The sequence below is a fragment of the Crotalus tigris genome, unplaced genomic scaffold (assembly GCF_016545835.1).
Source record: "Crotalus tigris isolate CLP2741 ecotype Arizona unplaced genomic scaffold, ASM1654583v1 scf7180000017614.5298720, whole genome shotgun sequence".
NCBI lineage: Eukaryota > Metazoa > Chordata > Lepidosauria > Squamata > Viperidae > Crotalus > Crotalus tigris.
This window is the reverse complement of record NW_024096513.1, coordinates 4,017,002-4,033,413: the sequence shown is the minus strand read 5'-3', so window position 1 is coordinate 4,033,413 and position 16,412 is coordinate 4,017,002. Positions and strand designations below refer to the sequence as shown.

General features: G+C 43.1%; 1 protein-coding gene across 6 annotated transcripts in view; it reads right to left on the bottom strand.

The window, feature by feature from the left end:
• COL16A1 (collagen type XVI alpha 1 chain) overlaps nucleotides 1-16,412 on the bottom strand; it is a 292,803-nt gene that overhangs the window by 150,942 nt on the left and 125,449 nt on the right. For all 6 annotated transcript variants that reach the window (XM_039329689.1, XM_039329679.1, XM_039329697.1 and 3 more), the window contains 2 exons: nucleotides 15,807-15,881; nucleotides 13,199-13,316 (listed from right to left, as the gene is read on the bottom strand). In XM_039329689.1, the coding sequence (XP_039185623.1) occupies nucleotides 13,199-13,316; nucleotides 15,807-15,881 (193 nt within the window). The remainder of the gene's footprint in view (nucleotides 1-13,198; nucleotides 13,317-15,806; nucleotides 15,882-16,412) is intronic.

Genomic DNA, 16,412 nt, shown 5'->3' with positions numbered 1-16,412 from the left:
TTGAACATGTGTGGATTTCAGCTCCCAGAATTCCCTAGCCAGCATGACTGGCTGGGGAATTCTGGGAGTTGAAGTCCACACATCTTCAAGTTGACGAGATACTGGTAATTCTGGGAGTTGAGGTCCACATGTTTTCAAGCTGTCAAGGTTGAGAAACACTGCCATATACTTAACTGGGAAGCTGAGATAACATGCAGAAATGTGGCAATGGCATACTCCTTGGCTACTATGACCAAGATTCAACTCTTTTACAACTGTAGAAGATGGCAGCACCTAGTCAATCATAGTTTATCCTAAAGTTGTGGGGTTATGCCATGTTAATAATGACATGGGAGATAATTAGGAAATATCTGAGCTGTAAGTTAGAATGAAAATCCTTCCAAGATAAAGGCAGGGACAAGCCAGTTCTATGTTGTGGTGAGAAAACTGCACGGATAGGTCAATTGGTTAGCTGAGAACTCAAGAACACCTGTAGCTTCTGAAGGACAATCCATGCACCAAGGATTCCATGTTTAATCCCTTAAGGCTCTATGAGCACAATGTACGTGCAATTTGTTAGCCCTTCGGAATCCTACAGATAATAAACTGCAGCAAGCTATCAATCTTGATATGATTGAGGGGACTTTAATTAGTTTGCAGCCCCTAGAAGTAAGACAAACACAATTTCCTTTATTGTTCCTCACATATAGACAGAAATCTTGCCAGATGAAAGCAACTGTTTGCATCATTATAGATATACTCTGAGATCGCTAGGAAGCAGCCTTTTAAAGTCTTTTTTTCCTGGCCAAACTATCTAAGTCTCTTTCATGACTCATGGACTTCAACTCCCAGAATTCCTGAGCCAGCATGGGGGAACTATGGCCTCTTCCTGACTCCTGGACTTCAATTCCCAGAATTCCGGAGCCAGAATGGCTCAGCTTGGAAACGTCTCCCTTTCTCCTCAGCATGGCTGGCTCAGGAATTCTGGGAGTTGAAGTCCACGAGTCATAAAAGAGCCAAGGTTGCCTACCCTTGATCTAAGCTTTGTGGCCTCTTTGCCCTCTGGAATGCAGCCCCTCATTTTTGGGAATCCAGACTACATCCCACCCGAAACAGGGCTGCATTTCTTTTTCCCTTTTCTTTATTTCTTGATAAAATGCCAGTCCAAGATTGCAAAGCTGAAGGACAAGATTTGCTGGGCCCATTCTGATCAGAGGACCAGCCCCTCTGCTCTTCCAGAACATTCTAGTAGGCACCTGAGTAGTTTACCCAACTTAAGCCAAGAAAGAGCTGCAGACAAAACCCTTTCACAGGTACGCATTTAGCCCTGAACCTGCTTTTTTTTTCCACTCACCCAATCCTTCCAAAGCCCTTTCCTTACCCACCTACTGCTTCAGATTGTGAGTGCACAAATGGCTTCATGACAGATCTTCGCAAGCTGCCCTAGAAGCCACTTCAGGGGATGAGAAAGCTGGAAAAACTCACTTTCAAATAAGCAGTTCATTGTATCTGTTCTGTCAAAGTCTTTTTACGTGACGTTCAGGCAATATGGATTGCAAAGAACAACAGGGCTACAAAAAGCCAAGGTAAAGCCATCACAAAACTGTTTGCCGTTTTTTCTCCACGATCCATCTTCCTCCAAGGACCAGCGGGACAGAGAGAAGCAAAAGAGGGGTGACGGAGGGGGAAAGGGCAGTGATGAACTGAAGCAGTGGCAATCCAGGTCAGATGGCACATGCTCTCAGTTTCTGGAATTAATTTTACAAGTTCTCCTGGTGAAATTGGAACGCAGGAATGAAAAACAAGGTCCAGTTGAATCAGAGGGATAATAAAAGAATGGAGAATTTGAACCGGTCGCCAAAGAGTTGTTTTGCTTTCAGCCTAAGAGGGTGAAAAAAAATGGTGGGGGAGTAGAGCAGGTACTTGCCAGACCAAAAACCACCCAGTTGTGGCCACACTGGAATGGCAGAGGATGCCACGTGCAAGAATTATACCGCAAATTCCACTGGATGGGAGCTTGCCTGTTCAACTCTCCGTGGACTTCGCAAATAGATGAGCAGCAGCGCTAAAGCCTTCTTTCTCCTATCAAATATCCATATGGAAAAAAAACCCTCCCCATCTGGGGAAGAAAGGTGCAGAACGTAAAAATTATACGCAGCCAGCACAAGTGGTCACGTTGAGAAAGAGAGCAGCTGCTGGGGGAATTTGCATTTAAAAAGCCTGCCGAAGTTCTGCCTGTGAGGGAAAGATGCACTTATCAACCCTGTGCGCTTGGAGAGACCTTGTGAATATCAATGGCTACTGAGGAGTAGGAGGAGGGGGGCAAAAAGAACAGAGGGTAGGGGTAGTCCTCAGCTTACGACCACAATTGGAACCAGGAATTCCCTTGCTAAGCAAGGTGGTTGTTGAGCGAACTGTGCCTGATTTTATGATCTTTTTTGCTACAGTTAAGCGAATCACAAGTTGTTAAGTGGACGACGTGCTCATTAAGTAAATGCAGCTTTGCCCATTGACATTGCTTGTCAAAGTCAGCTGGGAAGATGGCAAAAGGCAATCCCTAGTAAATAGATGATGGTTGCCCAAATTTGATCATGTGACTCTGGGGACGCCGCCGTGGTCATAAGTGTGATGTTGTTGTTAGTTGCGAAGTCGTGTCCGACCCATCGCGACCCCATGGACAACGTTCCTCCAGGTCTTCCTGTCCTCTGCCATCTTCTGGAGTCCATTGAAGCTCACGCCTACTGCTTCAGTGACTCCGTCCAGCCACCTCATTCTCTGTCGTCCCCTTCTTCTCTTGCCCTCCATCTTTCCCAGCATTAGGTTCTTCTCCAGTGAGTCCTTCCTTCTCATTAGGTGGCCAAAGTACTTGAATTTCAACTTCAGGATCTGGCTTTCTAAAGAGCAGTCAGGGTTGATCTCCTCCAGGATTGACCGGTTGGATTGCCTTGCAGTCCAGGGGACTCGCAGGAGTCTTCTCCAGCACCATAGTTCAAAGGCCTCCATTCTTTGGCGCTCAGCCTTTCTTATGGTCCAATTTTCACAGCCATACATTGCAACTGGGAAAACCATGGCCTTGACTGTACGCACTTTTGTTGGCAGGGTGATGGCTGGTTGTAAAAAAAAAATCACTATTTTAGTACTGTTGTGACTATGAATGGTTGTAACTCAAAGACTATCTGTACGTAGGAGTCACACAGGCAAGTCTCAGGGATTCCCTCTTGGTGTCCTTGATGTGTGTTTGTAGTCAAATTCCTCACACCCCTATTCAGCAAGCCTCTGGCTGGGCCGGCTGAGAATGATGGGAGTTGTAATGCATCAAAGTTAAGAAGGGTTGGGTCCTGGATGCTTTCTGAGCTTGACTGTTTTCTTGCAGACTTTTCATTACCCATCTAGGTAACATCATCAGTGCTAGAAGGGAGTGGGGTTTGCTCTTTTTTTATACTGGTGGCTTGCCCTGTCAGTGTTGATGGGAGTGTTCTTGGTGGATCCTTCATTAGATTATTGTTGATTGTTAGTTTACTGTAGTTAAGAAGGGGTACTGAAAGACCCAGGCTAGCAGATGCAGCTGAAAGCTTAGCAATCACCAAACATCCGGTTGGCCTTTCCACCTGGTTTCTGCTTTGCAGGTCTCGCTCGCAAGAATGAGTCCCTTTTTTAGAACTGGCTGGAGCCAGACTCACATTTTGCTTGGCCAGTTGTGCCTTTGCCACCCACATGTGTTTCCTCACATCACGGGAGAGGACGCACAGGATTCTTTCTGCAGCTGGATTGCAGCAATAACTCTGGAGAAGTGTTTTCCAGACTACAGCCACAACAATAAATCTTTGCAAAAGGTATCTGTGCTCAAATGGTTTCCACATCAGCTACTCTCAGTATGTGGGTGGATATTTTTCTCTTGTCCACCTACCCACTTCTTAGCCAGTTAATGAAGGAGACCTGAACGGAGAGTTCTTGGCCCTTCCATCTAGGCCACCGTTGTGGAGCTGGATGCAAACTGATCTCATTGCTATCTTTTCAGAGATCTGCTGTGGCTCATTGTCTGCCTTCCACTTGGGCCTGTTTCGGTTTCCTGGGCTCATGAATCACCCCGAATGACCAGAGCAAAAGCATTCTCCAGACTAATCAAGCCTGAAAGTGCATATACCTATTCCCAAGGACCACTGGCTTCAATTAAATAAGCAATTTTAGAATGGCCAGGAAATCAAAGGAAAGGCAGAGAAACTCTAAGGGACTTGATAGGGATGCTTAGATTTTGGGGAACACAAAGTGGAAACAAAAATAGGGTCCTTCATGTTCATATTTCGGATCTTCTCCTATTACCCCATAGCCTAATTTGAGCAAGGATTCTGCCCCAATCTTTCCCCCCATCTCACCCCTCAGGTCCCCACTAGGAACTGGGAGGGAAATGATGGAGCTGAAGAAGCCTATATGCAACTTGGTAGTTGGAAGATGTGTAGAATCTGACGCCTAGAGTTTCCTAGCCAGTATGTCTATAGTAAAAACACAGGCGCATGCTCTCATTAAAGCAGAGGTGGGAGATGTTTAGTTTGATTCTGTGGTACATTAAAATCTCAAATGTTCTGCCTGATCTTTTTCCAGGTCCCACGGAGAAAAGACATTGGGGGATAAGTCCTAAATGCTCCATCATTGTTCCCAATTTAATACATCATATCTTGGCCCTTTTGTCTGGGCCATTGAAAAAGATGCTTGGAGTATCTTTTGGGCCATATCATGAGCATCCCTTATCACAGTGTTTCTGAACCTTAGTAACTTTAAGATAGGTGGACTTCAACTCCCAGAGTTCCTAGGCCAACTTTAAAATGTATGGATTTCAACTCCCAGAATTTCCCAGCCAACTTTGAAATGTGTGGATTTCAGCTCAGCATGTGACTGGGGGATTCTGGGAGTTGAAGAGTCCGTATTTTAAAGCTGACTGGAAATTTCAGGAGTTAAAATCCATACATCTTAAAGTTGGCTGGGGAATTCTGGGAGTTGAGGTCCACACATTTTAAAAGAAACACTGCATTAAACAAATCCCTATTTTCTCACGCTAACAATTCTCTTGCTCAACCAACAGAAAGTTAAGATTTACAAAGCTAACCTGTGTAGTATATTCTGAAGGCTTCAAATATATGCAAGTTCAATATTGGCTGTTTTCCAGGTGAAATAAGTAGTAGAATAATAAAAAAAAATGACGTGCCATTGGGCATGTGCAAAATGCTGTTCATTCTTATAAAGCTAGACCAATTTTATATAAAGCTTCTAAGAAGATGGCGTTAATTTGCAGTGGGATCCAAGCTTTTTTTTTAAAAAAAAAATTGCTGTTTTTTAAGCAGGCAAGGATCCACTTATAATGTAAAGGGAAGGCCTCTTTACTCTGTTTCTGAATGTCTTAGAATCAAGATGGCAACAAGGATTACAGTTTCTTCTTTTTCTGTCCAAAATCAATATTTATAATTCTGATCCTATTAAAGTACACCTTAAGTCAGGATATAACCTCCTCCCCATGCAATCAAAGGTTTTTGAGCCAGCTTTTCATTTCTAAAACAAGAAAAGCACCTGAGCTTTCCAAGCTATTGCTCCAGACATCCAATAATCCCTTTTAATTACAGGTCAGCAACTAGCAGAACCCCTAGCACAACATCTGTCCCTAAGGCACGAGAGATATATTGAGGCTACAATGATGGTGTCCACAACTTCACTGGAAATGCACTTTGAATGGTGTTATATGGTAGATGCAGATAGTGTCTTACTCGATGATAGAGGGCATGAGTTTGCAAGAAAGAAAATCCTACATGTTATTGCTTGGAAATGCAATAAGAATAATAATAATAAAAAAGCAGGCAGGCCTGTTTCAACTGAAACGAAGTGAGCACTGCCCATCAAAGCAGCCAAAAGCAGCCAGATGGTAATAGGATTGACTTGTTAAGGCCAAAGAACCAAGAGCAACACCTGGAGTTACTTCTGAGGAGTACCTTTGTTGTTGTGTGCCTACAAACAGAATCTTGCCAGACTGAAGTAATTAATCTGCCATACAGTAACTATAGACACACTCTGTGAATTGCTAAGGGTATCCAGCCTTGCTCTCTTCTTTCTCACCAGACATTCCAAGCTCCACTGTGCCCTCTAGAAAAGAGCCCCTTCCTCCTGCAACTCTGGACAACAACAATAACAACAACAACAATAATAATAAAAGTTGGAAGGGATCTTGGAGGTCATCTGGTCCAACCCCCTGCTCAGGCAGGAAACCCTATACCATTTCAAACAAATGGCCATCCAATCTCTTCTTAAAAACTTCCAGTGTTGGAGCATTCACCGTTTCTGGAGGCAGGTTGTTCCACTGGTTAATTGTTCTAATTGTCAGGAAGTTTCTCCTCAGTTCCAGGTTGCTTCTCTCCTTGACTAGTTTCCATCCATTGCTTCTTGTCCTGCCTTCAGGCGCCTTGGAAAATAGCTTGACACCCTCTTCTTTGGGGCAGCCCCTGAGATACTGGAACACTGCTATCATGTCACCCCTTGTCCTTCTCTTCATTAAACTAGACATACCCAATTCCAGCAGCCGTTCCTTATATGTTTTGGCCTCCAATGCCCTGATCATCTTTGTTGTTCTTCTCTGTACTCTTTCTAGAGTCTCAGCATCTTTTTTCCATTGCGGTGACCAAAACTGGATGCAGTATTCCAAGTGTGGCCTTACCAAGGCATTGTAAAGTGGTATTAATACTTCACATTCCATTGCCTGACCTAGCATCCTGTCAAGTCCTGAAGCCAAGCTCAGCTGATTGCCCAAATCTTTTCCGAATTAAGCCACCTGACTTTTACACATTCTAAAAATGCTTACGTGGAGCTCTTTGGCATTCTTGAACAGAGAGATAAGGGTACAGACTGATGCTTTGCAGAAGACTTTCCCACCCATTTTTTAATTTAATAAGGTGAGGTATAGAGCTTAGCAGTAGTTGAGCGAGGACCCTGAGTGAGGTCCCTACCTTGAGATAACCCCAAATATCAGAAATCGTGATATTGCCACTGGTTCATCCACTTCAGACTTTTCCAGTTTTATCCTGAGATAACTGGGATAGGATCAGGGAAGGTGGTGGCGGTGGCTGCAAAACATGATGTACTGCAATCCTAAGCAATCAGTCTTGCAAAGATGCCAAGGTCCAAGGATTAACTGCAGCTTCACCAAGCTGAGGAATACACAGCTTTTGCAGATAGCCGCGGAATAAATTAAAGTCAAACTGCAATGACGATTGTGGCCGTTTCCAGTACTTTGATTGATAGTAACAGAACCCTGCAGTCCAAAAAGGCAGATTTTAAGCAGTTCAGCAGAGTGATAAGGAGAATTCCATTGTAAGAGAAGCTGATGAAAAAGGAAAATTCTGATGGATGGAAATTCTTTTTAAAAAGGTACTGAGAGCACAACAGTTGCAATCAGAGTTGGCTGGAGAATTTTGGGAGTTGAAGTCTAGGCCTCTTAAAGTGCCAAGATTGAAAAACGCTGCTCTAGATACTATGTTTGAGAGGTCCTGGAGAGCAGATGACAGATGAGTGGAGATGAACGTGTGAAAAGGTGGAAGACCCAGGAACCACGGACCAGCCAAGCTGACTTCAATACTTGTGAAGTTTCTAGAGAAAGTTGTTAATTGTGAAGTCATGTCCGACACATCGTGACTCCATGGACAACATTCCTCCAGGTCTTCCTGCTCTCTACTATCTTCTGGAGTCCATTTAAGCTCACGCCTACTGCTTCCATGACTCCATCCAGCTACTTCATTCTCTGTCGTCCCCGTCTTCTATTGCCCTCAATCTTTCCCAGCATTAGGCTCTTCTCCAGTGAGTCCTTCCTTCTCATTAGGTGGCCAAAGTACTTGAGTTTCAACTTCAGGATCTGGCCTTCTAAAGAACAGTCTGGGTTGATCTCTTCTAGGACTGACTGGTTTGATCGCCTTGCAGTCCAGGGGACTCGCAGGAGTCTTCTCCAGCACCATAGTTCAAAGGCCTCCATTCTTTGTCGCTCAGCCTTTCTTATGGTCCAACTTTCACATCCATACATTGCAACTGGAAAAACCATGGTCTTGACTCTACACACTTTTGTTGGCAATGCTCACTTCTAAGTAATGCCTCCATGATTAGCAGTCAGCATAGCTGTCTCCAGAACAAGCCTCACCAGACTAACCTTCTCCCTCTTTTGAAATAGATAATTCCCATTGCACATTATGAAATAATATGTCTTTATTTCAGCAAAGCATTTGACATTGTTCTCTGTGAAATTCTGATTAGCAAGCTTGTTAAGCATGGGCCGGATGGCTTGACAGTGGATACATGGGCAACTTAAAGACTATGTTCAAAATGGTCCCTCATTAATGCTTCCTCATCAAACTGAAATGAAGCATGGATTAAAGTGCCAGGAAGTTCAGCCCTGAATTTCATGCACTTCGACTTTTAAGAGATGAAGGGAATGCTTATTCAACCCTCAATGACCAAAAATTGAGTAGAGCAGTAGTCAGATGAAATTCAAGATGATCTTGAGAAGTTAGAGAAATAGGCTTAATGTAATAGAATTTGTCCAAGACAAATGTTCTTTCACACAGGAGGGGGGGAAAAAAGCACAGTAATGGAATATCTGGCTCAGTAGTAGTATTTTTGGAAATGTATTAATGATTATAAACTGAATATGAACTAGCAGCTTGATGGGGCCAATCAGCTTCAGGCTACATCAACAGAAGTTCAGTTTCAAGTTTGGGGAAGTAATAATTCCATTTTATTTTGTGTTGGTCAATTTCCACCTCAAGTACTGTGTCCAATTCTGGACACATTTGAGGAAAGATTCATCAGAGCTGGACGAGATACAGCGAAAGTCAATGAAGTGATTAAAAGACTTAGAAGTAAAATCTTGTGAGGAGAACTTGAGGGAAAAGTGTATATTTAGCAAGGAGAAAAAAATGATAGGGGTATATTTCAAACAACTCATGGGGAGAGGAGCTCAGGTCAGGTCAGGTTTTTGGCTTGATCAAGGTCACGTTCTGTTATCCCAAACAGCAGACATGGAGAATAATGGAGCTATTCTTCCAATACTGTCACAGGGAAGATTGAGTCAAGCTATTCTCTAAAGCAGTGGTTCTTAACCTGGGCGATATTGCCCCCCAGGGGGCAATTTCGTTTTTCAAGGGGGCGATGGAACAAAAAGGGGGCGATATGGGGGCGATGGAGCGAGAAGTTTTGGGGACACTTTTGAGACTTTTTCATACAGTGAATAGCTGTATATCTGTCGTATAAAAACATCAGATCGCTCGCTATTAGTGGATTGAATTGTGTTTTCAAATGTTCCTCCAGCTAGCTCCAGTATAGAACACCGTACATATGTGAAGACGCATCGCTTATCTTCATGCACGTTGCACAGCAGCCTCTACCCATACAGTGGCACACCATTGGCCAGAATATGGGAGATATGGGGAAAAGACTGAAAATAAATGATTTGCATCGATATGTCCTGATGACAATTTTAAAGAAAACAAAAAAAGTGTTTGCATAAATGGAAGAATTATTTCCTATGTTGTGATTGAGAGGTTATGTTGGGGGAGGGGGGGCGATGACAACTTCCTCATTGGCTCAAGGGGGCGATTCGTTCAAAAAGGTTAAGAACCACTGCTCTAAAGCACCCGAGAGCAGGACAAGAAGCAATGGGTGGAAGCTCATCAGAGGGAGATCCAAACTGGAAATGAGGAATTTCCTGACAGTGAGAACAATTAAGCAATAGAACAGCTTGCTTCCTAGAACTGTGGGTGCTCCATCACTCTTGGTTTTCAAGAAAAGATTGGACATCCATTTGTCCAGGATGGTATAAGGACTCCTGACTTGGGCTGGAGGGTGGACTAGAATACTTCCAAGGTCTCCTCCAGTCATATGATTCTATGATTCTAAATTAGGATGGTCACTTCCTATTGAATATTAGGAAAAACTTCCTAATAGTAGGAATGGTGGAGTAGTTAACCCTGTTGCCAAGGGAGACAATAAGCAAATCTCCATGGACTTATTTAAACAAAGGCTGGACAGTTCTCTGTCTGGGATGTTTTATCCTGAATTCTTGCCCTGATCAGAGAGTTCACAGTCTGCAGCTGAGCACCAAGCAAACATTGATTCAAGATCTCAAAATAGTTGTCTTGGATGCCTGTGTCACCACCAGCATCTCATTGCAAGCAGTTTCATTTCTGTCTTGCATGAGTTCTGAACTGAGAGAGAAACAGTCCTTGGGTGCAACGGTGGGGGACAAAGCAGGAATGTCCTGAAGGGGGCTGGAGAGAGAGGTTACAGCAATGGGGATGCTGAGACCCTCCAGATGCTGCATTGCTGGATTCTGTATCCCAGTGATCCGAACAAGCATGGTTAATGGAAGGAAGATGTCATCTATTACTGTCTGGAGGGTCGCAGATCTCCCATCCCTGCTTATAAAGGGGACTGTACTCTCTGCCATGTCTCCTCCTGCAAAACAGTCTCCCCAACACTACTAGGTAGCATCCATACACACCCCCAATTTAAATCATTTGAACAATATGAAAGGAGACGTAAACATCTTCGTGAGCTGAAGAAGCTTCTTGGATGAGAAGTAAAACATTTTTTTTAAGGAAAAAGCAAAGAAAATCCAGTTGCCTTTTGGAAAACCGCCTTTGGGAGATGGAAGCATGAGAAACCTATGGAAACCTCCAGAGCTTTTACAATTCTCACTTAAACTCCCAAGAGACCTGGAACAAAGGCTCACAAGATTGGGTAACCTTGTGAGATTTGGACTGCTGTGCTTGAAACTAAGCTGCCTTCTGTACATAAGCAGGAGAAGAGGGGACATCTGCATTCCTCCCCACCCACCCCCTGGCTTTTCTGCCTTGTCCGAGCCCCCAGGAAAGGGCAGCCCAATCCAGCTAGTAAACAGCTTCAGCATTTTCAGCCCATTAGTCTAGTCCTGTCTGACTGGATGCCAAGTTTTGCTGGAGTAAGAAAAATGCCTGCCAAGCAGAAGGAATGGCTGAAGGTCCTGGAAAAGGCTCAAAGCCTCTGTTGCTTTTGGGCAGTGGTTGACTTTCCAGGATTGAGAGATCCTTTCAGTCATTCAGCTGAAGCTAAATCACCCACAAAGCCCCTCATTTGGAGAGCCCAAGCACTCTTCGCTGGGGGACACACACACAGCAAAACAAACCGGGCCAATTACAAACCATTGCTCTCAGAGAGGTTAAAGATGATTAATTTTAACTTGGATATCTTTTTCTGGCTTAATACATTGTGTGCATTCAAACTATTTCACTACTTTAGGCTACAATATATTTCACGAGCTCAGAAAATAAGTCAGACAAGTGGACAGCATAGTTGTATTATTTGATTGCAGTTATGGAGGAGTTTCTTGGCTGGTTTGCTCAGTTTTGGGTACTCTTTGTAGAGACCCTTCTGCATTGGGATATCAGGGATTAAAGGGTTAATTGATTGAGGAAGGCTATCTCTCCTCCCCACCATGATTTTCCAGAGGCCAATGTGGAAGTCCTGCTCTCCTCTGAGCTATCAGTTTGTATATACACAATATGCTGATCAAGGTTAAAGTGGGGTTGGGTAGATTGTGGTCCACCATGCTGTGTGAACCTGCCCACTGCATGGAGTCTTAGCATGACTTATTTTAAAGTTAAAATGATGGGTCAAATTACACAACTATCCATCAGGGAAGACATTGAGACCTATTTACAAATATTGCTTTCCAAACTCTGTTTGGACTCAATGATTGGCATAATTTTATAGTGTACTAAACCATTCATTAACTATGGCTTATTGAATGAACCACAATTGGCTGGATAAACTGAATACTCTAAGCCAGAAATTATGAATTGACAAGATAAAGGTAAAGTTTCTTATGAGTTGAGTTTGACTCCTGATGAATTGGATAGGTCTACATAGCCTTCCTTGGCAACATACAATTCAGTTGGAAGACCTCAAGTTGGTGATGACTGGTTTAGAATATAAATTATTTGGGAGCGGCAGCTTGGTGTGGGTGATTAATATAAAAGAAAGTCATGACTCCTAGCTTGGTTCAATACCAACGAGTGACCAATAGATACACCCATACTGTTTTCCAGGCAACAATACATAAATACTATAGCTCCTATGAAATTTTTCAATTTCCCTGGGATTTGTGTTGGCCATTCACTTAAGAACAAATTCTACCCAAATTTATCATTTGAAGCCAACCACAATTGCTAGAGTCACACAATACATAGTGCATTTTTTACTCCTCATCATAGCACAGAAAGCTCACTACTATTCATAAGCTGATAAGAATAGTGCATTATGGCTGCCAACCACTGCTCACATGGGAGACAGAACTGCATATGAGCATATTATTTATTAAGGGGCTGCCACAAAGAAGAAGGAGTCAAGCTAGTCTCCAAAGCACCTGAAGGAAGGACAAGAAACAATGGATGGAAAGTAATCAAGGAGAGAAGCAACCTAGAACTAAGGATAACTTTTATTAGAACAATATATCAACGGAAAGATTTGACTCTAAAAGTTGTGGGTGCTCCTTCACCAGAGGTTTTTAAAAGCAATTGGACAGCCACTTGAATGAAATTATATGAGGTATCCTGCTTGAGTAGGAGGTTAGGCTAGAAGACCTTCAAAGTCCCTTCCAATTCTGTTATTCTGTCATTTATTGCTATTTTACTAGGCTTCTAAGCCCAATAGTCTAATTGTGAATGACTTTAAGTAGCATATATCCCAAACATATGAAAGTCAAGTTAAAAAATACTCAACAGAATAAAAACAAAGCCTATTAATAACATAGTGAATAATTATAATCAATAGAATTAGGAATGTTCGCTAAATGAATGGTTGTAAGCTGAGGATTACCTATATCTGTCTTAGCAATCATGTCTGAAGAATCTGGGCATCATAGTTGGCAAAGGCTGCTTTTTCCCACCTTCCTTGTAGACCTTCACTTCCCCACTGACAAATGGGGAGAAAGAAAGCTTCTAGACCGGCAAAGATCTGGTCAGTTTCTCAATTGCTGGCTCAGAAGATAGGTTTTTACAGCTATATTATTTATTGCCTCAAAACAAATTCCTCCAGCGCACAGTTGGGACAAAGAATTAGAACGGAAATTGATGCATGGCCTTAATTTACACAGAAAACAGGTTACCCACAAGAAACGGCTATGTAGAAACGTTTGGAGGCAAGAGAAGAGAACACTCACTTCGTCGGATGAACCAAGGAAGTGTTGCCTAATCGGAGGATCATCGGACCTTTGGGATTGCGTATTTTCTTAACCGACAAGGTCTTCAGAAGACCAAACCTTTTGATTAGATTAAATCCTGGAAAAGAGAGAAGAAGGCAAATTGAGAATCTATTGGGAATTTGGGGTGCTGTAATGCAATGCATCTTGGGTGAATGGGGGGGACACCATGTTGGGAAGTCTGATTTCAGCATCTGTCTTTTGAACTTTCTGTGTTGGTTCATAATATCTTCCTTATTCACAGTGCAGAATAATAAAGACTAATCGCTTTAGGGCAGCGGTTCTCAACCTGTGGGTCGGGACCCCATTTGGGATCGAATGACCATTTCATGGGGGTCGCCAAACAACGCAGTCCACCATTTTTTCCCCCTTTTCCTTAGCTGTGCTCCTCCCTTTTATTCTATTGGCTTTTGAAAGCCAATAGAATAGACTCTCTTGAATAGAGTCTAATTCTATTGGCTTTCAAAAGCCAATAGGAATTGTCCAGGCTGTCTCTGCCCTGCTGAGCCCGCCAAAAGTCCCATTCTGCAAACGGTGCTGCACCAGTTGAGTAGTCCTCGACTTACGACCGGTTGAGTAGTCCTTGACTTACGACCGGTTGGGTGTCGCGGCATTTAAAAGGTTGAGAACCACTACTTTAGGGGAATAAAAAGCTGTGGGGCATTAGAAAGGATCGACGTGGGTCTTTGATAGGTAAAAATATATATTTGAGTCAGAATGCCTGAAAGGCCATTTTTTAGTGTGGTGCATCTCTAGTCCTTATTGAGATTGGCTACTCCTTTAATTGGTATAAATTAAGAAAAGGTGTAGCCTTTTTCCTTCAGAAAATAAGGACTTCAAAATGTTGACGCTTCCGAGTCCATTTCCACCCATCGTTTAAGTGTCTGTTTATGGTCATAGTCCCAAAGTCACCGTTAAAATATAAAGCATCTCACAGGCACACATACACACCCCCATAAATAACCAAAACTTAAATTACATTTTGATCCATCTCATCTAGCAACTGCTGCTATTACACAATGTTTGGTGACTTTTCAGGAGATTTTACAGTACTGATCATCTCATAGGAAGTGTACAATTGCCTGTTGGAAGCTGTCCAAATAATATGTGATGAGATTAGCTCAGTCCTCAGGGAACGATAGAAAGGAGTGCATAATCAGCTATCTCTCCTTCAGTGTCCAAACATCTGAATGAATGCTTCTGAAAAGGGGATACGATTACATCTTCCTATCAATGGTACCCAGGATAGGGATCCTAAGATATAAATCCCCTTCTAGGCAAAGGCACACGGACTAGATAAAAAGAATTGGGTATTGTAAAAACAGAGGTATATAATATCATTATAGCAGGGCTGGAATGTATTTAGCTCTGTCCTTTGGTACATTAAGATCAAGAAAAAAAAAATCTGCCTGATCTTATTCCTCAAAAAAACTTTGGGGGATAAACCCAAAATGTTTGATCATTGTCCCCATTTCAGCACATCATCTCTTTTGTCTGTACCATTGCAAAGGATGCTGGGAGTATCTTCTGGACCATACCCCGAGCATCCCTTAAAAGAGTGTTTCTCAACCTTAGCAACAGAGGCAAAGAGACACTTACTTTGCCTGAAAACAAACTTGCCCATAACTTCTGTGGCACTACCTTTGGGCTTGCTGATGTGCCCCTGTGTCTAGCAGGGATGTCTTTTGCAGCAACATCTCCGTAAAGGATGTTACATTGAGACAGTGTTTCTCAACCTTAGTAACTTTCACACAGGCGGGCTTCAACTCCCAAAATTTCCCAGCCAACTTTAAAATAGTTAGACCTCAGCTCAGCCTCTGCTGGCTGGGAAATTCTGGAAATTGAATTCTACATCTCTTCAAGAGCTGGGGAATTCTGGGTGTTGAAGTTCACCCGCGTTAAAGTTGTTAAGGTTGAGAAATGCTGCCTTAACATAACACCCCATATGGAGATGTTGCTGTAGAAAACATCCCTGATAGACACAGGGGGATGTTAGCAAGCCAAAGGCGGACACAGAAGTTATGGGACCTCTGGTTTCAGACAAAGCAGGTATCTCCTTCCCTCTGTGCTCCAGGTTAGGTTGGAGGCAGGCTTTGGTTGATATCTGACCAGTGACTCTTGTTGTTGTTGTTAATTGCAAAGTCGTGTCCGACCCATCGCGACCCCATGGACAACGTTCCTCCAGGTCTTCCTGTCCTCTACCATCTTCTGGAGTCCATTTAAGTTCACACCTACTGCTTCAGTGACTCCATCCAGCCATCTCATTCTCTGTCGTCCCGTTCTTCTATTGCCCTCAATCTTTCCCAGCATTAGGCCCTTTTCCAGTGAGTCCTTCCTTCTCATTAGGTGGCCAAAGTATTTGACCAGTGACTCTACAGCTGCCACAACCCACCCTACCCCATCTGCATCTGGGGTGGACAATGCCAAGAAAACACTGTTTGGATGCTTGGTAAGTTGGGAGCAGATTTCAGCGCAAGAGGGCTGCATATTAGCTGGACCTCAATGGGTGGGGCTCAATCCCACCAATCTGGAGGAAAGAGGAGGAGGAGAACCTGAGCTTCCCACTTACCAGTTATATTTACGAATTCATTGCTGCTCTGGTCCAGCCGGAGACCTTCTTTCTCCAGTAGCGGACACTTCTCCCCTGTAAGAGAACGATGAATAAGAATGATTACTCAATGGAACTTTGCCTCCTGGAATTGTGGGGGCTCCATTGCTGAAGGTTTTCAAAAATAGACTAGACAAACACTTGTTCAGGAAGTATAAGGACTCCTGCCATGGGCAGGGGAGTTGGACTAGAAGACCTCCACGGTCTCTTCCAGGCCTACGATTCTATGACTGGATGATAAGACCTGTTCCAACTATCACCACGGAGAACGGACATTCATTAACATGTGAATTAAACCCCCAAGTATCATCATACAACTTGGTTTCAGCTGTACAAAGAGACACAATAAGTTCCTATTCAGTAAGGAATGAAGACTGGACTTAGCTACACAACTTGAGGGACGTTGCTGAAGCAACGTTTGGATTTTTTTTCCTGGCAGAGAGGTTAACTCCGACTCAGAGGCCAGTCCTGCCTCGCCAGGATCATTCTCAGAATTTTGTTTTGGAAATGATAGAAATAAATAATAAGATAGCTGTTCTAAAATAGAAAAATGACTCATCTTTGGAC